Source organism: Lynx rufus, unplaced genomic scaffold (assembly GCF_022079265.1).
Source record: "Lynx rufus isolate CCGP_SWC_20201006 ecotype Redwood Valley unplaced genomic scaffold, mLynRuf1.p SCAF_15, whole genome shotgun sequence".
In the NCBI taxonomy this organism is placed as follows: domain Eukaryota; kingdom Metazoa; phylum Chordata; class Mammalia; order Carnivora; family Felidae; genus Lynx; species Lynx rufus.
Window position 1 is genome coordinate 20,473,634 of NW_025814829.1, and position 25,171 is coordinate 20,498,804.

Genomic DNA, 25,171 nt, shown 5'->3' on the forward strand with positions numbered 1-25,171 from the left:
GGTTTCCCGGAGCCTGCTGCATTGTTAGCTGGTGCCCCCGGGGGACAGACTTCAGATGGACGGAAGCGGGTGTGTGTTTTGTTTTGTGGGGTGGGGGGAAGTCTCTGAGCCAAGAACCTATTTGGCTAATGAAGTCGTAATTACTCCCAGCTCACTAATAGGATGAAAGCAAGGGAGGGGGGCTCCGTTAAAAGCCACTGATGGACCCAAACGAGAGGGTGCCTGACAGCTCTGAAGAGGCACTAGAGGGTCGGAAATGGAGGGGCGCCTGGGTGGCTTAGTTGGTTGAGCGTCCAGCTTTGGCTCAGGTCACGATCTCTCGGTCTCTGAGTTCGAGCCCTGAGTTGGGCTCTGCGCTGACCGCTTGGAGCCTGCTTCGGATTCTGTGTCCCCCTCTCTCTCTGCCCCTCCCCCACTCATCCTCTCTCTCCTCTCTCTCTCTCTGTCTCAGAAATAAGTAAACATCAAAAAAAATTTTTTAGAAATGGAGAGGAGTGGGAGTCAGGGTTGGGGGAGGGAGGAAAGCGGGTGCAGAGGCTCCGCCTTGGTTTATGGTTCGCCTATTTTTCGGAACTAAGGTTATACCTATGTGGTCCTCAGTTTAGGATAGGATGAGATTCTCCAGAATGACCACACTGCTTCTTCCGGCCCCCAGCTTCCCCAGAGCGGCCTAGCTCCCAGCTGTCTGCTTCACTGGGGGGCTAGAGGGCCCCAGAGAGTCTAGGGCTGCTGAAGATCTCAAGCTACTTCTTTTTTTAAAAGAAATCTGTTTGAAGTTTATTTATTTTGAGAGAGAAAGAGAGAGCGTGTGAGCATGTGTGAATGGGGGAGGGGCAGAGAGAGAGAGAGAGGGAGGGAGAGAGAGAGAATTCCAAGCAGCCCCCAAGCTGTCAGCACAGAGCCTGACTTGGGACTTGAACCCATGAACTGTGAGATCATGACCTGAGCTGAAATCAAGAGTCGGAGGCATAACTGATTGAGCCACCCAGGTGCCCCTTGAACTATTTCTATTGGCTTTGGAATGGCTATATTTGTCAGTTTGTGCATTTCACCCCACCCTGGGAAAAACTCTCAGCCCTTTCCGATACAGTCTGGCCATAATTTGAAATGGGAACCTGCTTTCCCCAAGGAGGCATTAGCTACCGTGGAAGGGAGGGCCGGCACATTCTCTGGGTCTGGGGGATGGGTGGGTGGGGAGCCAGTCTGGCATTTACATCTGATGTGGGGGTCTGTGGAATGAGGCGATGGACCGGGGCTCACACCAGCCCTGACGTTCTATAGGTCTAGGCGTGGGCACGTAACTGAGAAGGGACTGGGCCTCCTCCTGCTCAAGACTGTCCCTGTGGCCCCCGTGCCTGCACCGTCCAGACCTCCCCAGCAATTAGCCAGCAGCCTTGACTCTCCCGGCTACACCAGGGCACGGCACTGTGGACAACATGGAAGGAGGCCCAGGTGGCTTTAAGGAAGGACTTTATTTTGTTTTTTATGGAAGTTGCTGCTGGGCCTGGGGGTGGAGAAGGAGGGTAGATTTTAGCCCTTCTGGACCTCCAAGAAGATTACAGGGATGGTTTTTGCCAAATTCCCCTTACCCGGAGAGAAATGCTGCTGGTGTTGAGAAGGAGGGAGCCGTGCGGCCTGGAAGAGGTGCTTTTTCTTGCCCTAAGCTTGGGAGTTGGGCTCCTGAATCCGGGGGAGAATGTCCTCTGGGAAGTGACTAGCCCCCTGACCCAGTCCCACTGGGATCAGGGCTGTGAATGCTCACCCGGGGGTGGGGGCATTGGCGGAGTCCTGTCATCCTCTCTTAGGACAAAGCCAGGCTGTCTGGATGTCTGGCCTCATCCTCTTCTGCCACATGGATTGCCTGGTGGGTACAGGGTCGTGCTGTGTCTTAACAGCCAGATGGGAGCTATAGAAGGAGCAGGAGGGAGGGTGGGTGGTGGAAGATGGACAGTCCTTTCCGATAAATGAGAGTGGGCTCCTAGACTTTAAAAAGAGACAAGAGCACTTAGGGGACTTAGGGAAAGTTAATTAATGGGGCTGTAGAATGAACCTCTAGCTCTAAACACTCATCACCGACCCTTACATTCAGCCACTTGGAACCTGGCAAACTTGCTTTTAGGATGACAAACACTGCCTGCCCCCCGTGCCCCTTGTCAATACCACACCGACTAAACCACGAGCTGGGCAGTAAATACAGTAATGCAGCCGGCTTGAATGCAAATGAGGCCTGCTTCCTGTGCAAGGGACCACTGGGTCCTAAGGACCAGCAGACCACCCACTGCGTGGGAGAGGCAGGTCTGGGCGCCACAGATGTATAAGCGGGCATGAGTATCGGAGCCTGCCTGGAAGGACGGGGAGGACTTTTGCAGGAAAAAGTAGAGGATAGGCAGAACATTCTAATATGCAGAAGGCGAAAGCGGAAGGGGGTTCATTCATTTAGTTAAATTAAAAAAATTTTTTTTAACGTTTATTTATTATTGAGAGACAGAGAGAGACAGAGCATGAGCATGGGAGGGGCAGAGTGAGGGGGAGACACAGAATCCGAAACAGGCTCCAGGCTCCGAGCTGTCGGCACAGAGCCCGAAGTGGGGCTCGAACCCACCAACTGTGAGATCATGACCCGAGCCGGAGTCGGATGCTTAACCGAATGAGCCACCCGGGCGCCCCTCATTTATTCAAATTTAACAAATTGTTATAGAGCACCTATTAGGCATCAGGCTCTCTTCTGAGAACTTTCCACATTTTTTCAATGTTTATTTAGTTTTAAGGGAGAGAGTGTACAAGCTGGGGAGAGGCAGAGAGAGGGGGGGACAGAGGATTCGAAGCGGGCTCTGCGCTGACAGCAGTGAGCCCAGTGTGGGGCTCGAACCCCCAAACTGGGAGATCCTGACCTGAGCTGAAGTCGGCTGTTCAACCTACAACCACCCAGGCACTTTCTACATTTTAATTGATTTCATCCTTACGCCAACCTATGAGAGAGCTACGGTTACAATCCTTGTTTTGTAGGCGAAGAAACTAAGGCAAAGAGAGGTTGTGTAACTTGCCTGAGGTCACACAGCTACACCTGGGTCCTGGCTCTTCTCTTCCTGGTGCTCAAGGCTGACTTGGAACAGGATGAGTGCCTTTGGCTTCACTGGCCCCTCATCACATGACCACTGAGCTGCGCGGCCCCCACAACCCTGTCCTGGGCTCTCCTGGGCCGTCTTGGGGTGGAGTCGGGAGCCTGTATGTGCTCCCACGTCAGAGCCAAGCAGTGAGGGGCAAATCGCTGAAAGCCGAGAGGCGGCTGATGGGGCACGATGCCTTTGACGCACAGAAGCCGGGCCCAATTCTTCACAGAGATGCCCATTCATACCCGAGTGGGGCGGTAAAGGTGGAGGTTTTAGAATCAGAGAGACCTGGCCGTTAGCTCTGGCTTTGTCATTTACCCCAGGGCAAATTAGCTCTGTGCAGCCAAAGCTTCCTCTTGCATAACAGGATATAACGCTACCTGCCTCGGCGCCTCAGCAAGCTGGCGAGAGGGTCACAAGGGAGAGTTTGCATAAAGTGCACATCACTCTCCCCGCACAGACGGCGGGCGTCAACGTCATTAGTTACTCTTGTCCTCTGAAGTCACTTGATGTAAATGTATTGTGACCCAAATGCCATCTGGTGCCCTCTTGCCTCTTTGACATCAATGAAAATGGATCAGTTCCCCGCCAATGCCACGGTCTGTGAAAGTCAGAGGCTGTCCCACAATGTTTGCTAATTCTTGGGGGTTCGTGTTCTGCCCCCTACATTGTCCTGTGTCTCTGCTTCCCCCTGCATCGATTTGGATGTAGAATTCATCAACTTTGCGAGTTTTTATAAAAGATCCGCTCACATGAAGCCAATTCACCAATGGGGTAGACTTGACTGACAATTCGGGGGTGCGGGGAGGGGCCGCATCCCAGAGTACCCGGCCGTGTCGCTGTCCCGCTAATCTAGTGGTCCTCAGACATTAGCTTGCATCAGAATCACCTGCAGTGTTGGTTAAAACACAGATTCCAGACCTTCTGATACAGTTGATGGGAGTGGGGTTCAAGAATTTACATTTCTCTAAGTTCCCAGGAGATTGTGATGCTGCTGATGTGGGGACTATACTTAGAGACCATGAATCTTACCTCTGCCTGGCTCTCCTCCTCATCTGCCCCCCCCACCCTTCCCCTGGAGCTCCAAAAACTCTCCCCTCTAATCATGCAGGACTCTCCTGCTGTCTACCTGCAAATTACCTTCCCAGATGGGTCCCGGGCCTTCCGATGAATAGCATTCAGCCGTGTTAGAGGGCAAGTGATTTTAAATATATACTAAGTAATTTCGTTTGTTTCGGAGGGACCGTTCCCCCGTCTACACAAAGCTGTGCTTCTCTGCCTGGGGTCTGGGGCTAATCAGCAGCAAGTTCAGGGGCGGGGGTGGGGGTGGTAGTGGAGGTTGGGCCGCAGCTGTGGCTCCAAATTGCTCTGAGCCCACTGCCTGGTCCGCGCTCCAGCAGGAACTGACATCAAACAAATGGGCTCTGATACATTAAGTGGGGAGGGGGGGGCTGAAATGGCCCTCCCCTACCTTCCTCCACCTAATACGGTTTTGAGCAGTCGTGGCTGCCTTGATGAGAGCTGCCATAATGAATTCCCAGATTCCATCCCTTTGGGGGCAGCTGGCCAAGATGGGGTAGAGCCTTCACTCTTAATGAAGATGGGAAGATGACTGGTCCCCTCCCACTGGGTCGGATAATCCAGCTCCGGGCTGGAGATTAGCATTTCTAATGGGCTGGGAGGCGCAGCCTCCAGGAGACAGGGATGAGGGATGACAGATATTCTGGGAATCCCTTGGGCCCGGAGGGGAGGCGGCCGCTTTGTTTGGCCCCAGCCGAATTGAGGTTGGCTTTCTTCAAATAAGACCCTCTCCATTTCTGTCACCTTGAGTCAGGGGGCTCCTGCTCCAAAACCGGCCAGTGGACTGCCCCTTCCCCCAAAATGTCATGTCCGAGTCCAGTATCCAAACATCCCGTCTCCAAAGAGGATGACACCGGTCTGGAACTCACCTGGCCACTTCTTTCAAAGGAACAGCTGTCTTCATCGTTCGTCCGTTCACTCATTCATTCACATTCGTTCATTTTGTCCGTGCTGGGTGCCAGGCACTGGCCTCTGGATGCACAGATGACAAAACCTCTCAAACTCAGGATGTTCACAATGTAGTGGAAGAGACAATACGTGTATGCAGACCCTCTGGGAGAGATATAAAATAGGTGTTCTGGGGGCAGAGTGAGGAGGTCTAAACCAGACTGGCAGCCGCACGTGTGTGTGTGTGTGTGTGTGTGTGTGCGCATTCGGGCTATGTTGGATAGCGGGAAGACTTCCTGAGGCAGTGCAACCTGGGCTGATTGTTAAAGATGTGTGACCCAGCACAGAGGCCACTGCCTGCCTTCAAGGAGCCCGGGAGGGAGAGATGATCTATACGGAGAAAGGAGATTGGCGGGGTTTGGAAGAGGAGGGAGGAAAGAGCCGGGAATCAGGAGTTGCAAGGGCCCGTTGTGAGCATTACTTCAGTGATTACAAATTATCCAGAAGAAGGGGCATGTGGAAGGTCGGGAGGAGGATGTATCAAACAGACTCACCTTTGGGCCATCATTCATTTGTTGAACCCACGTTTATTGAGCCCTTTGTCCTGGATGCTATGACATTGAATTTTTTTTAAAGTAAACTCTAGTCCCAACGTTGGGCTCAAACTCACGACTCTGAGGTCAAGAGCCTCATGCTCTACCAACTGAGCCAGCCAGATGCCTCTATAACATTGCTCTGCTTACTTGACTGTCTCTTACGATAGTCTGAGCTTCTCGAGGACCCGAACTCTATCCTACTTACCTTACAGCATTAATTGGCACAGAGTTATTAATAGTTGCTTTTGAGTGGACTCGAATTACCAAAGCAGGGAAGTGTGAGAAACCATCGTATGTTGGGGGAGCAGGAAACAGATTGAAATGGCCAGAAATTGGGGCATACATGGAAGAGTGGTGAAAAATGAGGCTGCAGAAGGAAGGGTCAGATCACAAAAGGTCTAACATGCCAAGCCAAGGCGTTAATATTCTATCCCCTTATAGGGGCACCTGGGTGGCTCAGTCTGTTAAACATCTGACTTTGGCTCAGGTCATGATCTCACAGTTTGTGGGTTTGAGCCCCTTGTCAGGCTTTGTGCTGACTGCTCAGAGCTGGAGCCTGCTTTGGATTCTGTATCTCCCTTTCTGTGCCCCTCCCCCGCTCATGCTGTCACTCTCTGTCTCTTAAAAAAATGAACAAACATTTAAAAAAATTTTAAAAGATGGGAATGCAAGCTGGTGCAGCCACTCTGGAAAACAGTATAGAGGTTCCTCAAAAAACTAAAAATAGAATGGCCCTACGACCCAGCAATTGCATTACAAGGCATTTATCCACGGGATACAGGTGTGCTGTTTCGAAGGGACACATGCACCCCAATGTTTATAGCAGCACTATCGACAACAGCCAAAGTATGGAAAGAGCCCAAATGTCCATCGATGGATGAATAGATAAAGAAGATGTGGTATATATATATATATATATATATATATATAATGGAGTATTACTCGGCAATCAGAAAGAATGAAATCTTGCCATTTGCAACCATGTGGATGGAACTGGAGGGTATTATGCTAAGTGAAATTAGTCAGAGAAAGACAAATATCATATGACTTCACTCATATGAGGACTTTAAGAGACAAAACAGATGAACATAAGGGAAGGGAAACAAAAATCATATAAAAACAGGGAGGGGGACAAAACACAAGAGACTCTTAAATATGGAGAACAAACAGAGGGTTACTGGAGGGGTTTTGGGAGGGGGGATGGGCTCAATGGGGAAGGGGCATTATGGAATCTACTCCTGAAATCATTGTTGCACTATATGCTAACTAATTTGGATGTAAATTTTAAAAAACAAAAGAATAAAATTAAAAAAAAGAAATAAAGACCTGAAGAAGTTTAAAAAAAATAAAATTCATTAAGTGTTTAAAAATTTTTTTTTTAAAGATTCTATCCCATTGTAACAGACTGAAGGTATTGTAGCCTACTTGAAGATTTTAAGAAAGAAGTGACGTGATCAGATTTGTATTTTAGAAGATCCCTTGGGCTGTAGTTTCGAGCGGGGAGGAGGTAACAGGAGTGTCAAGGACACTGTCGATTCAAGATGAGGCTTGGACTACTGGTGGGACGGTACACGTGGACATGAGGGGCACATTTCAGAGATGGCTTGTGAAATTGAGAGCAATGACGAAGGTTCTTTCTCGTATTCCAAGGAGTGAACAGAGAGGTTCAGGAGGAGCAAGACCCGGAATCTGCCCTTATTTTATTCATTCCCCTGCGAGTGTTTTCACTCTTCCTTCCTCCCTCCCTCCCTCCCTTCCTCCCTCCTTCCCTCCCTTCTTTCCTTCCTTCCTCCCTCCCTCCTTTCCTTCCTTCCTCCCTCCCTCCCTCCTTTCCTTCCTTCCTTCCTTCCTTCCTTCCTTCCTTCCTTCCTCCTTCCCTCCCTTCTTTCCTTCCTTTCTCCCTCCCTCCCTCCCTCCTTTCCTTCCTTCCTCCCTTCCTTCCTTCCTTTCTCTCCAGCTACTTTCAGGGGAGTGCTTTTTTTGCATGATCCTGATTCACTGCACTCTCCCCCTTTCGCTGTCCTCTCTCCACAAAAACAGCTCCCCACCCTCCTTGGCTCTTCTCTCCCAGAGTTCTGTGGCTCAAGTTATGCAAATTGTTGTGTTGATCCTCAGATCAACTTCCTAGGTGTTCAAAAACGTTTTGGTGCTGATGTAGCTGGATTTCAGGGACGAGACAAGCTCAGGGTCTCCATGCTGCTCCGCCATCTTTGCAAATAATCAGCCCTCATTTTAATCTAATGAGACAATAGCCCCTCAAGTCACCGTCTGTTCTGAGGACTGGTGAAAGGAGAGTAAACACAGGTGGGATGGAGAGTTACTTGGTTGTTCTTTATCCAGGGGAGCTGGACTTGTAAACCATCAGTTATCTTTCTACACGACCAGAACCACCTCCCAGCCCTGCCCACTCTCTAGCCGCCACACCACCCCAAGGAGAGGGAGTTCCAATGTCTGGGGGTCCCTTGCCATTCCAATGTCTGGGGGGTCCCATGCCTGGGTGATGGGCAGAGGGCCACTCCTCACTGAGAATTAGCACAACTCCCGGCCGGAGAATCAAGAAAGGGGGCGTAGCTGTTGAGCAGTGCCCCTTGACCAACACAGCCCTCTCTGGTTCTTTCCCTCCCCATTTGCTTGTTGATTGAGGTTCCTCTGAGTCTACTGAGGTTTTTGGTTTGTTGTAGGCAGTATTATTCATTATTTCAACAATATTAAATATGCTGGTATTCTCCCATCTAAGGGCAGAGGTACAGAAAGCTTCACTGCTCCCTTCTCCCAGCATCCCCAACATGGCACTTCTTTTTTTATTTAAATTTTTTAAGTCTATTTTTTATTTTGAGAGAGAAAGAGAGAGGGAGTGAGAGAATGAACAGGGGAGGGGCAGAGAGAGAGAGAGAGAGAGAGAGAATCCCAAGCAGGCTCTGTGCTGTCAGCACAGAGCCCCATGTGTGGCTCGATCTCATGAACCGTGAGATCATGACCTGAGCCGAAATCAGGAGTCTGGAGCTTAAATGACTCAGTGGCCCAGGCACCCCCACAACGTGGCACTTCTTTCTTTTTTTAATTTTTATTTATTTATTTTTGAGAGAGAGAGAGAGAGACAGAGTGTGAATGGGGGAGGGGCAGAGAGAGAGAGGGAGACGCAGAATCCGGAGCAGGTTCCAGGCTCTGAGCTGTCACCATAGAGCCCGACGCCGGGCTTGAACCCACAAACTGTGAGATCGTGACCTCAGCTGAAGTCGGACGCTCAACCGACTGAACCACCCAGGTGCCCCTTTATTCCAACATGGCTCTTCTTAAATGGTGCGTAAGCACACTACAGTCGTATTGAACCAGGGTATCTCCACGGCTGTACGCATCGCCACATGAGTCACTGTATATTTAAAGCTCAAATTGTGCCAACAAGTCTTCCAGGGTAAGACCAACTTCAAGATGGGGGCTGGTGTAGCAGATTCCCTAAGTGCGTGCTGTCTGGTGTCCGTGGAAAACCCTTTTGATTCACTCTGTTGTTAATGCCGACACCCCTCTCCCTCTTTCCATTAAGTGTAGAAAATGAACAAATCGTCTGGCCAGAGTCCATTTTGAACAACTTTTATTATACGTTTAGTGTTCTCTATACAAAAGAAATCAGTTGTTTTTTTTTTACAGTGATTCAAAAAAAAATTCTGAATAATTTGGCCTTTTCATTGCTCATGCAGTCAGTTTATAAGTCCACGTATTAGATGGTCCTCCACGGCCCGGAAGTCTTCCCTGCTGAAGGTCACGCGTGACACCCTCAGATTCGCATCTGTCGCTGACAATGTTGGTTAATGCAAAATAACTCGCAAAAAGGAAAGAACATGATGTGAGAGGGGTTAAAACAAGGTCTGCCATGGAGAGTTAAATGTTTAACCAATGGAAAAAAGATCAATTTGCAGGTGTGCGGGTACGCGGGAAGGCATGGAATTGTTGGGAAAATATATGCCCACCAAAAGGAACAACTTGGAATGGTTGTGGGAGGGGGCGTGTGCTGGGAGAGGCGGGGCAAAAGGTCCTCTGGGGCCAGCGTGGGGGGGGGGCGGGACCAGGACAGAAGGCGGCCACGTCACAGGCGACGGATGCTCAGCTCAGGAGGAGTGTGAGTTGGCAAAGAGCTGGGAGCTGGGCAGAGGGGCAACACTGACTGAGGACGTCGAATTTGGAGATCAGAACAAAAGAACAGGGGCAGGGCCATCCAATCGGCATCGTTTTTGAAAAAGAAACAGAGTAGGGCACAAAAGTCTGGATTTCTTCTCCCAGATTTTTGTGTTTATTGCTTCACTGAAGTCTTTACATGTGCTGAACTCCGGCCCAGCGGATCCCTCAGCACCCCGTGGCCGAGAGCCGGGCGGAGAGAGTGCCCGAGGGACACAGGATGCTGCGGGCCCCGAGTGTCCTGAAACAAGAGATAACCACTCTAGAGTACAGTCTAGACTTCACAGTGACAAACGCCAGTCAGCTCGTCACCCTCTCCTGGCCTGGGTCGGGCCTTAACGGCGCAGCTGGCTTCACCACAGGCTGCCACAGACCGATCTTGGCCTCAGAAAAACCCTTTGTGTCTTTCATTTTGGGAGGCGTACGGGCAATGCAGAAGTGGTAAGAGGTACGGAGAGCGAACCAGCGGGACGGATGTTAAGTTACACCTCTATTTCCAAGGAGGCAGCTGCGGTGAGACGAAGGAACCCTGGACAAGGAGTCAGAAGGCCTGAGTTCAAGCCCTACCCTCACCCTGATTTACCAGCCATGTGACCTTGGGCCAGCGCCTTCCCGTCCCTGGATTTTAGTGTCCTTGTCTGCACAATGAGTCATTCCCATTAGATCAGCTCTGTGATTCCTTTGCATGCTGAAATCTGAAGCTACCAAAACTACACACCTTGGGACCTACTTCGTTGCCACCCTCATCATTCCAGAACTTCTATTTAATGCTAACATGTTGATAGGAGGTGCGCTGATTTGGGGTGTGGCTTGAGACACTGTCTGGTGGGGTCTTGTGGCTTCCCTGCATGGTTGTCCTTTCTTGCTGATCCTTCTCTGAACCTGTCTCAGGAAGGCTGTTCTCAACAAGGGGGAGAAGGAAGTGTGCTGGCCTGGCTTGGGCTGAACGGGCCAGCGACAGCTGGAAGGTTGGTCTAAACTCCCATGGGATGGACCCTGCCTGGTGTAAGGGATGGGGCTGCCCAGGAGGTCGGCTCTGCCTAGGGCACGCACGGTCTACTCCTGACATTTCAAGGTTTTTCATTCATTCATTTGACTCCTCTGATTTTTTTTTTTTTTTTTTTGAAATCAGGGACCTCCCTACATGCTTCTCCTAAGCCACCATGCAAAGCTCCGCCAGGATCCTCCAGGTGATTTCTTCCTAGCAGAGCTGTGTGTGTTCGGCAGGGGCTGCAGGAGTGGTGAGCACAAGGTGTCACCAAGGGGGAGCAGGCCCTGTGCCAGCCTCCAGTGCCCTCCCACTGAGAAGTGACTCTCTGGCACCGGCCCTGCTGACCGAGAGCCTGGGGAGCCCCACCTCTTCTGTGTTAGTCAAGCAGCCTTGCAAAGACTGAGGCAAAGTGTTCCACTGCTTCCGTCCTGTGGGCTGTTTGTGACTCTCTGTGGCTTGGATCTGGTCCTGCAAGGGGCTCCAGGAGCCTTAAAGAGCCGCTGCCCATACTGCTTCTGGGGAAGGTGCCCTCTCCTTTGGGTCAGACCCCTTCTCAATTCTGCCTGCAGGAATCACCCAAACGGGGTCCAACCTGGGCGGCCCCCCTCCCCCTGCCCTGAGCGTCGATCGTACCCACACTTCACATCTCATCTCAAGCGGGCCAGGGTGTGAACTCACGCTAAGGCAATGTCATAATCCATAGCGTTCCCTCTGAAAGTACCACCTTGCTCTGTGCGCGCGCCAGGCGTGGGCATGCCCAGGCGTGGCTGCTGGGTGTGCGCAGGGCAGGCGGTCCCCTCAGCTGGACCATCCACAAAAAGACTCAGATCTGTTTCCGGCCCTTTTCTCAGGCTGTGTTCAGGGCGACTACGAAAGCCGTATCCGGCCCAGGTTGCAGATACCCCTTGCAGGGTGAACGGTGTTGGCACTGGCTGCCTCTTGGACAGGTGGACACTTCTCCAGACGTTGGGACTTGCCAGGAGGGGGGTGGACCAGATGCCTCCAACCTCCCAGGGCAAAGACAAATGGAACGGGAAAGAGCTAGTCTGGTTTTCCCTTAACCTAACCTTAACCATCTCCTCAAAGCAAGGTAAGGAAAGGTGGGTCCCCTTCACCCGAACCCAGGCGAGGTGGGAGGCAGCTGTCCCCCGGCCCTGCAACGTGCCTCCTCCGGCACTGGCCGCCCTGCCCCTTCAGGTGGGCCCTTGCCCCTTTGTGGGGACAGGTTATTTAAAGGCGGGACTAAATATGGGAGACGGCGGCACCAAAATTAAAGACAAGTCAAGCAACTTGCCCCCAAGGGCAGCTCAAAGAGGCTCGGGAAGCGGTACTGGTCCTGAACCCCACCCTGTGGTCTCTGACCATCCTGGTCCTGAGGTCTACGTGGTCCCCAGGGCCATGCGCTCTCTCTGAAGCTTCTCCCTTTGAGCCTGGAGCCGCTAGTGGCTTAAGCATTCGTCATGCTCCAGATCAGTGCCCACTGTGGACTGTCAGCCCTGTGAGGCGGGCGCTGCCCCCGACTATTCACCATGGTACCCTCTCCAGGTCTCGGAGCCCAGCTCAGACTGGATGTTCGAGACTACCTGGAGCCCACGAACGGACACACGAGGAAGGCCACAGCTCCTGTGGCTGAGCACTGCAGGTGGGACGGCAGCTCAGGCGGTGGAACTTCTAGGGTCGCTGCAAGATGACCCACACTTCCCCCGCCCCCCACCCCCAACAGCCAGGCAGGCGGAAGCACCGTGGAAGCACTGCCTCGTGGTTGGTACGTTTGCAGGTGGTCGCTCGAGAGCCCCGGCTGGCAGGGAGCGCTGGGCCACACTGCCTTCCTGCTGAGCTGGGTGGGCTCCACTCTGGGCTCCCTCTTCCCGCGAGGGCTGCTCCCTAACCCTGCAATCCACACGCCTCAGTATCTCTGCCTGGGGAGAACGGGTTCCCCGGGCTCAGGCTGGCTCTTGCCTGCCGGGAGGGCTGTGACGGGCGGCAGTGCGGGCAGCGTTCAGTATTCCCAGCACGACAGCCTCTCAAAGCGGCTGCTGGCCCTGCCTTCCTACGCGGAGGGGGATGGCTCAGAGCTGGCGGGACACAAACGAGGAGCGGACAGCTGAGGGAATCCTCTCTCCCCAAGACCCCGTGGCAGCACAAGCCCTTCTGCGGTCACCGGCTGTGCGGCAGTCACGGGACATCGCACGGTCCTCCCGCCCTACAGGCCCGCTTTCGGTGCAACATGGAATGAGGGCCTGAGAAACGGGCTAGTCTGCTCAGATCCAGAGTGTTTTCTGGAAAGGCTTGTCTTTGAATTCAGTTCGCAGGCACTCTTCCCTGACGTTCCCTTGAGGGACTCTGGGCAGACGCTGCAGGCATGCCCCGCCGTATCCAGGCAGGTGACAGAGGAAAGCCAGGAGAGGGGGCCCCTGAGCTCACTCCTAGCCCCCCGTTATTCACCCTGTCCCCTTTCACCACGAGAGGGCTGCCCCCCGGGCTCCTAGGCTGCAAGCCTGGCCACGGCCTGGGCCAAAGGACAGTTACTTGCCCTCGGGTTCAAATAGCGTAATTGGCTCAGCTCTAGGCTATGATTTCTCACCCGCGGACAGAGTGTGTATGTCTATGGGCTTGACCCTCACTGACTGCTTATTAAGTGATGCAAGCAGTGCTAATACCTTTGTGGCTTGAACGTGTGGCAGACGATGGTTTAATAAGTTCTCTGAAGGACACAGCCCTGTTCCTGCCCAGGCTGCCCCCCCGGCAAGCAGCTGGAGGCTCTAATCGGACGCTGTGCGTGTGGCCATTCCTAGGGGTCAGCCTCACCCTCCCGAAACCGACTCTAGCTGCAGCCACAGCTACCGGGCTGCTCTTACGCTCAAGATCTCTCTCTGAGGCTAGGTACCTTTGGTTTCAAAAACGGATTAGGTGGGGAGGACGAAGGCAGAGCCTTCGGTCTCTGAGAACTGCGGTCCGCGAGGGTCTCCATCTGGGGCCACGGGTGGCAGGGCACGTGTCGAGCGGCTGCTTCTGGTTCTGCTGTGACGCTCGCATAGGCCGCCCCGGTCTCCTTGAGACAGACGTTGCTGGAGGCTTCAAGGCTTGCAGGGAGGGGCTGGGAACCTGGGAACTGCAGGGCCGGAATCAGAGCTGCATAAGGCATACGAAGGGCGCGGAGTCCCCAGGCCAGGCTCTACAGCACTGTCAGCGCGGTGTTCCCGCGGGCTCTCCTGATATGTAAATACCCCAAGGAAAGGACACACTGGTTCAGTCTCAGGGGCAGCCGGGCCCCATCCACGCACCGTGTAAAACACCGGTTTCAGCATCGTACAGAATTGAGCGAGATGCTATCTGCTAGAGGCGAAAGGGGGAGCACCACCTGTCACCCCCAAACACCCCAGCAAAGCTTTTGCGTCACGTGGTCCCATCTCTGTGAGGACAGCGGTGGAGATCCCCGACCAGGTGGCGGGGGGCGCCCTCTGCCCTCCACGCAGCGGGCCAGGTCCCCTCTCCCACATCCTGGGTTTCACTGATGGGGAGGAAGGATGTCGAAACCCAGTCCTTTTCTTCTCTCTGGAGGTGAGCCCAGCTCCCCAGGGACCGGACGCCCGATTTTCTTCTGCTTGAGGTACACGGTCACTGGAGTTGAAGTCTTTCCCATCAGCGCCCACTCCTGTTCCTCAAACTCCTTCTTCAGAGTCAGTGCGGTTCTTGTCTTGGACGCTCTGGAGGAAGGGGCAGGGTGAGAGCAAGGAGCAAGAGGTAAGCCCACCTCCCAAGTGACCCAGAGCGAGGCGAGGCGGCCTGCCCACTCTCTCCCTGCCAAAAATACTGTCATTTTCCGGAAAGGAGCCAAGCCCAGCTCAGCAACTGACAAGGCCAAGGCGAACGGGTTGGGGGCAAGGGGAGGCATATGGCGAGAAAGGCATCCTTCGGAAATACATTGGCCCAGTGGTGGTTTGAATACTACAGCTTTTCTGTCTGTTCCTTTACAGATCGATCCTTCTGCCTCTCTGGGGGAGAATCCACTCATTCTTTCCTCATCCAGGGACATTTGTTCACCAGGAAAAGAAAATGGAGACGCTGGGTCTGGGGGGGGAGGCGGGGAAGATGCACAAAGCAAAAACAAAGACAACGCAAAGGGCCGTAACCAACAGAAACTGGTGAGTGTGTATGCCAAGGTCAAGGGCGGGCAGTGGGGGTGGAAGGCTCAAGGTGGCTGTGAAGCTGAGCAAAGGACTGGGGTCCCTCCAGCTGAGCTTAGCCAGGACTCTAGCTCTCCCACATGGTGGCACCTCAGGGGTGCAGGGGGGGTCAGCGGGAGGGGGCTTGTGGTTGGCTGGGTGGTCACTGGTCCTCACAGCTTGGCAGACCCCCACGTGGTACCCTTGTCCCTGAAGGTGGTGGTGGCTGTGTGGTCGGTCTGTAGTGGCTTCATCTCCCCCTCTCCCCTCCTCCCACTTGCAAAGTAGTGGCTGTGCCCTGGGCGGAGGGGCTCCATCAGGCCAGAGAATAGATGGCGTTGACAGGTGACGTGGCCTCCGAACTTTCATTGCCCTCTGTCTCCTCCTTGTCCTTTTTGACCGTGTACTGGCCGATGAAGGAGCCGTCCTCATTGAACTGCCCCTCGCCACCCTCGCCATAGTCCACCAGGCTGTCGTCACTCTCCTGTTGCTTGATGGTGCCGTCCAGGGACGTCTGGCTGCCCTGCAGGGGCTTGTTGTCCTCGTCACTGGCCAGAGAGAGACAGAGAATCAGGGCCTGGCCCAGCCCAGTGCGGCTTAAACCCACGCGGGGCGGAACAGGGCCGCTGGCCTCTTGCCAAGCCTATGTACTACACAGCTCAGGGAGGGTAGGACCTCAGAGGTCATCAGTCAACTCCCCCCGGCCCTCCCCTGCCTGGCTGGTTGACAGAAGGGAGCCCGAGGCCTGGAGAGGACAGGCGTCTTCCCCAAGCTGAGGCGACAAGTTGGTGCAGAGCTGGGCCTGGAGCCCACACTTCTTTTCTTTCTTTCTCTTTCTTTCTTTTTTTTTTTTTTTTTTTTGCCGGGGATTATGATTTTAATTTTTTATGGAGCCCACACTTCTGGACTCCTGGTCTCTTCAGGAGGCTGCGCTACTCTCTGGGGTAGGAGTGGGCAGAGGACAGCCACCCCAGAGCGAGGAGAGTCAGACCAGGCAGGGCCAGAAGGGTCAAGGAGCTGGGGCCCCAGTCGCATGTGCGTCACTGCGTGGCTCTGTGGTCTTGGGAAAGCCTTTCCATCAAGAGGGGCTGAACTAGCTTTGACTCTCTGTGATCTGTGTGGCTCTGTCTAGAAAGGCTCTGTCCTTGACAAGAAAGCAATGGGCCGGGGCCACTGAGAAACAAACCTCTCCCTGCCTCTGCCCTTCTCGTCTTGGTGTGGTTTCTGTCGGCTCTCTGGTTTACCAGCAAGCAGGTGCTCTTGCCTGGGGGCAAGCGAAAGAGGGTGCAACGCGGGGAGGGGCACGCACACGAGCGTGTGTCGCCAGCAACTTGAGACAAAGCCCGGCGAGTCTCAGGGGGTCCTGCCCAGCCTCCTTGGAGGCCCCCGGGTCCTGCCCCTCAGCCCCTCCTGGGCAAGGGGAGCTGGCAGGCTGGGGGCTAAAGTGGCATCTCTACCTGCTGGGATGCCTGCTGTGCCCCGCCCCCCCGGAAGTGAGACACCCCCAGCAGCCAGTGTCTGCTCAAGCGCCACATCCCCTCCCTTGGCTGCAAAACTCTCTGCCCTTTTGGCTCGGAGGGGGTCCAGGTGCTGCTGGCTGCACTTCAGAGGGGAGACGGCCCCCCCGCAGGAGGCAGCCGGGCCACCAGCGGGAATCCGGGTCCCGGCAGGCGGGACCACAGCGGTGCCAGGCGGTATGGGCAGACACACAACGTCCCCTCCTTGGCCCCCGGGCCACGCTTAGCCCTTTCTGGACGTGTGTGGAAACAACCGGCTGAGTTGCCATTATAGTCGGCACTGCGTGTTGGCTTCTAACAGCAGTGCTGGGCAGGGACAGCTGTCAGGGGAGGGTCCGGAGCCAGAGCCTGAACTGGGTGTTAGTAGATGGAAAGCTATTAGCCCGCTCCCTCTTGTGCCCCATTAACTCCGCCTGCGTTCTCCGATGGCAGCGCTACGGGAGAGGCAGGCCTAGTGAGGCAGGCAGGTCTCTAGGGCTAACCTGAGTCTCGATGGGGAGTGGGGCTCACATTTTGAAATGAGCAGCTTCTAATTACCGGGTTCTTGCCCCATCCACAGACCTTTTTCACATGTGCTCCTTCCCAGGCGCGTGGGGATTGTGTCTATGTGCTTCTAGGGGATTCCAGGGACCTAAGCCAAATGCGGCCAATGGCCCAGCTCGGGTGGGAGGCAGAGGGAGGGGTCCTCGGTGTGTCAGATTCTTGTGGAGAATGAGGATCTCAAGCTGGGAAGAAAGACCTCTTCTACGGGAAGCTCGAGAGGAACCAGGATGACGGGGGGGAGGCGGGCCCTAGACACCTGTCCGCCCATCTTCCCCGAGACCCTGGAGAAACAGGTGGGCACACAAGGCGGAGAGAAGCAGACCCACCAGAGAGGGGCTTCACTGCTGAGCCCAAACCGAGGCGCGTGTGTGCGTGGTGTGTGGGCCCGTGGATGCATCTGTGTGTGTATATCCAGCCTCAGTGTGGGTGGGCCGGGGGAGCGGGTGGGGAGAAGGCAGGTGTTCTTGCCCAACAGCTTTGGTGTCTGGGGGAGGAGAGGCGCCTGAGGAAGCAGCTTCTCATAGCACGGGTTGCCTGGCCCTGAATACGAGGAGGGCCTCACCCCTCTTCTATGGCTGCGCTGAGGGTCTGGGGGAGGGAAGTTCCATGTCCTTCAGAACTGATGGCCAGGGAATAGCTCTCAGCCCCTGGGGAAGATGGGCCCCAGCAGGGGTGCTGAGGACAGTCAGGGGAGGGGCCTCTGGTGTTTGCCCTCTTAAGAGGCTCTTGGAGATGTCGGGACTGGATGGATGGACGTTCGTAAGCGTCCAGATGGACTCCTGGGTGGGCAGTGTCTTTGCCACCCGTTGAGCTGACTCTGCCTGTCCGGCTACTGCTGAGCACAGTGGCGGAGGCCGAGGATAGGATAAGGAGAGGTCAGGGGAAGGCGGGGTGATGTCACCCCAGGGAGTAACAGGGTGGGGGTGGGGAAGCAGGGCTCCGATCAGAGCATTTCCTTCCGCCCACCTTGGTCTGGGAATGAGACTCCAGGACCCGCCCAGCATCTTTCCTTAACTCAACATACATTTGCCATCAAAAGGGAGATTACAACTTTGTTACGCCCGATATGAAGGCCCATCCAGGTCTGATGGGGGTTGTGATGTTGCCCACTAGCAGTAACTGGAAGTCGGGCCCCTGGCTTCTCCAGCTGTGCCACCAGCTCACTGGGTGGCAGATGTGGGTGGGCGTCCTGGGCAGGTCACTTCCCTGCCTGGGCCTCAGTCCTCTGATTTGAGACGGGCACTGGCCAGAGGCCTCTCCAAGGCCTGTTCTGGGCTAGAGCCCAGAGATATCATTCAAGTTCATGAGGAAAAGGTCTAGAACCTCCCCACCCACCACATCTAACACTACCCCTCATTTCTCACGGAGTTGAGCTCTCAAGACAACGTCCATTCCCCGGGCGGTTGTCTACAGGGTCAGGGTGGGGGTGTGGGCAGAGAGAAAGCCAACAGCTCGTTTCGTAGCAAGGGGGTTCTCAGCATGTGCTCTCGCAGTAAAAAGGTGAAAACATACAAATAAGGAGCTCGAAAAAATCTGAGTTGTGCAGCTGAATGAATGAAATGCTGTTCCTCAAATCAGCGTCGGTCTTGCCTTCAAGGAGGCAGCCGTGTCCGGCGCAATCAGGACAAGCAGAGGCCGTCCGAGAGGCAGAAGTGACAGACCAATGGATGACAAGGGGGCAGTGAGGACAGCCGCCTACCCGACGCGGGGGTGACCAGGAGTCAAACAGATCACGCACCTGTAGTCGAAGGAGCCATCCTCTTCCTTGGGGTCTTCAGGGCCAAGGGGAACATCCTTCTTTTCTCGCACTTGGTCGGTAAGAGAAGCAAAGACACAGACACGACGATTATGCCTCTGCTCCTTGGGACCCTGACTGCACCGTCAAGGCACCACCTCTGGGCTCAGCAACACTCTCCCTCTCAACGAGGCGCCATCAATGCCTCCCTCGTCCTTCCCTGGTTTCACCAGGTGTCAAGTTCATGGCGCCACTGCTTCCTCATGGCTGCGGTTTCTGCACATCTCCACTGGCAGCTGAAATGTCCTCCCACCTGACTCCCCACCACCTCTCCGTGAGGTTGGCCACAAACACCCAATGGATGCGACCCTCTCTTGGTCTGCCCTCTCTTATCATAATTTGCGTCTGTCTCTTAAAAGCCCCTAGCAGAGTGCTCTGGGCAGAGGGCAGAGGGCCCTACGCTCCGTACGCACCTTCAGAATGGAAAATGCTTTCACATCTGTGACCTCACTTGTTTGTGCGACTCCCTGTCCCTATACCTGTGTGATTTTGTACACACCCCTCCAAGGCCCTGTTTCATGCTGTGACATTCCTTCTGTGCCCAATGCAGTGTGTTGAGGGACAGATCATCTTTCTTCTGGTGTCCTGGGCACTCAGCACAGAGCCTGGCACACAATGGACACGCGGATGGCTCTTTATGTATCCTTCTTGAGGTACAGGGCAGGAGAATCGCCCCATTTAAGGAGAGGGAAACTGAGCCCTTGGAAAATGAAGAACATGTCATGTAACTAATTAGTAACTGAATAAAGTCTAGAGTGAAAGCTAGAGCCCAGGCCTCATGGTTCACTCATCTTTCTACTGGACCAGGGCCCTACCCTGTATCTGGAGGGAAGGCAGTAAGCCTTGAGAGCTTTCTGGAATGGAACACTTTCTACACGGGCAAAGGAAGGCTCAGAGTTTATCTGATGAGTGGGGGGTTGGGGGTGAGCTCAGTAAGGCCGTTCTACTCCCTGACTCTAGAGCTTTCTCTCTTATAGAAGAAAAACAATCCCAACACAGCACAACCAAGTGAAAGAAAACGTCATTTGCCAATGAAGAATTGGAATTTCCTGCCCTTCCTCACAGACATGTGCCTCACTTCAAGGAGATTCTTTAGAATCCTGGGGTCTGAGGGAATGTGGGCAGGGGAAGGAAATAAAAGAATCTTCTCTCTGAGTTGAGTTTTAGGGGGCCCCCGGAGGAGGACTTGTTTAGAGGCCGGGAGAGGCAGGCATTTGGGGAGCACGGGCTGTGCTTTAGGGGGCAGGGAGTAATTTCATTTTGCAGACCAGCAGGATTTTCACTCTCTGGGTCATCCATTATCCTGTCTCCTGTCATCCTACCCACCCCCTCACAGACAGATGGCTTTCTTGCCCCTGTTTGAAAAACAATCAATATTTCCAGAAGCAAGAATGCCAGAGGTCCTTGTCCTTGACCTTGGTTTGTCTGGGCTGGTGGTTCTTGAGGCCCCCAGAAGAGAAATGGCGCTTTGGGACTCTCTGGGCAGTCCAAAGCTCCTTCAGGACCGAGGGAGTCTGTATCACACAAGCCACCCCTCAGCCTCTGCCTGCCCTTCACGCAGGAGCTCCTGAGCCTCTGTTGGGGTATCTGTCATTACAGCCCAGTGACCGAGAGCCTCAAGGGTGTGCTTCTTCCCTCCAGACCCTCCCCTCTCCATTCTCTCTCTCACAGAGAAAATACCTTTCTTCCTTCCTCCTTCCTTGGGACACAGGATCCTAATGGGATTCAGGTTGAAACAAGTCAATTTGCTAAGCAGATGGATGGTGTGCCAAGGGGAGGGAAGGTCATTCTTAATAGGAGCCAGCGTTCCTTCTAGCCCCTCTTTGGAGCTGCCTGGACCATGCCGTCCGCCCACCTTGGGCGAGCTTAATTAACTCAAGTGCTCTCCGGCACCTCTCAGATGCACAGACCAGGCAGGAGGACTGTCCGTCCAAGCTCGGCAGGGGTTGGGCTCACGGGGAGAACAGAACCCCCCCCCCCCCCGGACCTGGCGGCTCCCAGGAAAGCCTGCCGGCCCCACCCCACCAAGCCCACTCGCCTGTTACATCTTACCTGGGTACTTGCCACCTCGACTCCTCTTGATGAAACAGACAATGAGCAGGATCAGTACCAGGAGGGCGATGGCGCACATGAGCCCGATGAACCAGCCCTGGGTGGCGATGTCTGCCTGGTTGTTGGTGTAAGCTGGTGGGGGAGGGAGGGCCGGAAGCAAACACGTGAATGACTTCCCACGGGAGAAGGTGAGGAGGGGAAGGTGAGGGAAGAACGGCTATTTCACGTCGATGTTCCTCCTGGAGCCTTATGCTACCACCTAGCAGCCCTCTGGCCCAAACTACCCCACAACAGGGACAAAGAGAAAATAATTAAAGAGCCAAGGTCAGAAGGTCAGAAAAGAGGCACAGGAAAGGGGTAGAGGGAGCAGAATAAGCAGCAGAAGGCTGAACAGGTCCTTCAGGAAGGGAAAGTGTCCTAAGGACGGGGCATGGCGTTCTCGCAACCCAGACGGCTGGTCACAGCCCGGTGGGGACTGAGGGAAGGCCGGGATCGGCCCCGGAGGTACGATTCCCCGCGGACGAGCTTGGGGTGAGGAAACGGGACTCTGCTACCCACCAGGGAACGGGGGCCATGGTTAACATGGCAAAAGCCTGTCAGAAGAACACCTTCGCAGGCCTGCACAGGCACAGAACGGCAACCTTTCCCACCAACCTGGCCCCAAAGCCAACCGGACTTCTGGGCAGTGGGTCTGGGCAGGGTGTGGCTCCAGGATGCCCTGTGCCTTCTCACGCTCCCCCAACTGGATCGGGCGCTCCCTGACAGCAGAGACAGTCCCCGTGCGGGTACCCGGATGGGCTGGCGGCACGGCGGGGGCCGGGGCCGTGCCTTCAGCGTCCAGCCACTTGCAAGCCATTTCCAACGCGTGGAGGTCCCCCCCGCCCCCGCCACCAATCCCCATGACAATGAGTCCCTCTCTGTCCCTTCCCAGTGCTCGTGAAGACATGTCCCCGTGTGGGCTGACCCCTTCACAATCCAAGGGGCACTTGGGTGGGCCAAGAGGACAGCAGCTCAGGTGTCCTCTGCAGGTATTCTGGATGACCCAACGGTTGGCATGAGGGTTTGGGAAGGGGTGTGGCGTGGGCAAAACCCACTCATCCTACTCCTTTCTGTGGATTAGAGAACAGCAGGGGCTCCCAGCCTGCCATGGAAACCGAGACTTGGGAGGAGCGGCAGGATCCAAGCAACTGAGCCAACTCAAAGTAGCCCCGGGACCAGCCTGGTGAGCCGAGGGGCGTCTCACAGAGCCAGGTGACAGCAGGGTCTCAGAGAGCCCATGGAGCCCCGGGCCAAGGCACGGGACCTCCTCCTGGGGACGAGCACGAGGAACAGAGGGGTGACCAGGAGCCCTCATGCTCCAGGGTCTCCATCACATGCTTTTTTGTGGGGGAGGGGTCTGGGTGCGATTCTACCCTTTGCTCTTCCTGGGCACAGAAACTGTCTTTAGAGCCTTCTCTGTGCCTGGGCAAGGGAATGCACCAAGAAGAGGGTGGACAAGTGAGGGAGACTGACAAATGAGTGCTTTCGTGCTCTCTGTGCTCTGGCTGCGCTGGTGTGATTACCCGATCTGTGTATGTTGTGCGGGGATGGCCCATCCCTCCCACCCCTACCCCTGCAGGCTGTTCCATGAAAGGTGCTAGAGAGATCCTCCCCAAGCCCCTCGGAGGAGCAAACCACTTCCTTGCTTCAACCTTCCAATGCTTCCCATTGTTACTGGGTGAAAAGCTAGATTTCTGTCCTGTCCTCGCAGGCCCCACCCGAGCTGGCCCCGGACATTTCTCCAGTCTGGTCTTCTACCCTCACTCCTCTAGCCACACTGGCCACTCACGTCCCTACCTCAGGGCCTTGGCATCTGCCGCTCTTTCTTCAGATGGCCGCCTCGGCAAATGTCACCTCCTCTTAGAAAGGCCTTCCCAGACCTTCACAGCTAAAGCCAAAGCCCCCTCCCCCAAATAGCCACTCCGGTTTCTCTCTCTCACAGCACCTGTTCCCACCGGATACGGTCCCACTATCACAGTGCACACTCGGAAGCACCTCCTGTGGGCTAGTCACAGCTCTGAGTACGTCTCCACCCAGCATCTAATTCGATCCTCACAATCCCATCGGGTAGGCTTTATTAGCTCTATTTTACCGATGAGAAAACTAAGGCACAGAGATTTTACGTGATTTGCTCAAGGCAAAGAGCTCGTAAGCTACGTGTTCCTCGACTGGGCCTTTGCTGCTGCCCGCCCATCTCTCCATCCCCCTCTCACCATCCTCCCACACTGCTCCTCCCTCTCGCGCTGCCCCACGCTACCCTCTCCCTGGGTGGGCGGCTTCCCCCCTTCCACTCGGGTGACCACCGAAACCTCAGAGTCTCCACAGCTGTCCCTTCCTCCATGGCACTGGTGGCAGCTCTCCCTTCCTGGGTGCCTCAGTCCTAGAAGGACGTCAAGCCCTCCAGCATCTTCCTCTTTGCTGCCTCCTCCCCTCTGCTCTTGAATACAGCGAAGCTTCCAGCATCTTAAAAGAAAAACCCTAGAGGCAGCCGCCAGTCTTTTCAGCTCTAGCGCAGGCACTGTCCTTTTACAGGTGAACTCCTTCACTTTGCACGGTCTCCAGTTCCTGTCACCATCTTTCTCCGATCCCGACGGGAAAACCTCAAGCCCCTCTCTACTCAGTGCTTCAACTGCTATCATGGAGTGGGTCTTTCCCCAAACGACCTCTACAGCCTTGGCTCCTCCCCTCACCTGTCCTCCGGTCCTCACTTTCCAACGGGCGATCCCTTTGTTCACCTCGCATTGTCCCTCCAGCCAGTTCTGCAGCTGTAAGCCCAGTGCTCCCATCTAACATCCTCCCAACATCTCCTCCGGTGCCCTGTCTGCTTGACACATCGTGTATCATGCTCCCGGGACACCTTTGTCATGCCTGGCCTTCCGAGCACTTGGTTCTTCCCCTCCCCCCCCCCACCCATGCCCTTCTTGATCTCTACCTTTCCACATTCCACCCCACCTTCCCGAATCTCCCACTCCTCTGGCTTACAGCAATCTCAGAATTCACCCCTGTCTACTTCACGAAATGTAATACTCAGTTGCTCTGTTTCCTGGGTCCTGATTTCCAACTACACTATTCGAGGCTTGAGAACAGGGGAGTCTTTGAGCCCCCCTAGGGCTTAGCACGATGCTGGTCACATAACAAGTAGGCAGTGAACACTTATGAATGATCAGTTTAACCCTAATTTAATATGGTTAGCTTGGGATACCGACCGGGGTCACTGGGAAATTGGCTTGGCCATGCGCCACACCCCGAGTCCGGATGGCGGTGCCTGTCCTTTGCAGAGCATTTGGTTCGTAGGTGTGCAGTGACCTGTTTGCTCCCCAACAAGCCACCTCCACGAGCCTCTTGGGAGAGAAGGTCACAATTCCAGGGAGAGTGGCCACACGGGCAAAGAATTTTCTGTGAGGTTTGGACACAGAAGCCTGTTCAAATCCAAGTGGGTTTTGTAACTATGAGTAGTGCTGGATGTTAATTAAATTTTTTGTGGAGGTCATTTTGCAATATATTCATATATCCTATCATTATATTGTACGCCTGAAACGAATACGACGTTATGTGCCAACGACATCTCAGAAAGAACCCAAACCCAAACCCAAACCCGAACCAAGTGGGATCTGAGGTAAGGTGGGTTCAACTGGACCCCACCAAAATGATTTAGTTTCTCAAGTACCGAGAGCAATTTAGGACCAGATGATCTCACGGAGGACGTGACCCGACAGAGTGGACTCTGAGAGACGGAAAGCACTGTAGGGAGGTTTCAGGGTATTACATTTGGCCGCCGACACCATTCTTAATCGATCTGTTCAACATGTTTCAAGATTCCTAATGGACACAGTAATGACAACGTTCAAAGACCAGGGTGTGCTTACACTCACCACCTTCCGCTGGAACAGGGAGCCTGAACAGCACCTGCTCATCCGGCCCACAACGTCTGGCCAACTCAGGTCCAAGTGCCTCTGACTCTAGACCAGAGGCCATATTTTGTGTGCCTTCCACACCACACCCTACAAGACTGCTCAGAAATGGGCCATTCGTCTGCAAGACAGGCAGTTCTCACGACTCAAAAGCCAGTCACTCAACGTCCGCAGAAGAATTACATCTCACAAACAGGGGGAGGTGAGCAAATAGAACAGGGGCAGACTTCCTTCAAATGCACTTAGGCTTAGCTGCTCTTACTTAAGGACCATCCGATGCCTCTGTATCACCACCGTGCCCCATCCCGGGTTT

The 25,171-nt window shown here is 54.5% G+C and overlaps 1 protein-coding gene across 6 annotated transcripts in view; it reads right to left on the reverse strand.

Moving 5' to 3' along the window:
• Positions 1–15,317: 15,317 nt before the first annotated feature.
• The window catches only part of NFASC (neurofascin), a 67,172-nt gene continuing 57,318 nt past the window's right edge, over positions 15,318–25,171 (reverse strand). For all 6 annotated transcript variants that reach the window (XM_047077248.1, XM_047077247.1, XM_047077246.1 and 3 more), the window contains 3 exons: positions 20,909–21,040; positions 18,800–18,869; positions 15,318–15,549 (listed from right to left, as the gene is read on the reverse strand). In XM_047077248.1, coding sequence (XP_046933204.1) covers positions 15,318–15,549; positions 18,800–18,869; positions 20,909–21,040 — 434 coding nt within the window. The remainder of the gene's footprint in view (positions 15,550–18,799; positions 18,870–20,908; positions 21,041–25,171) is intronic.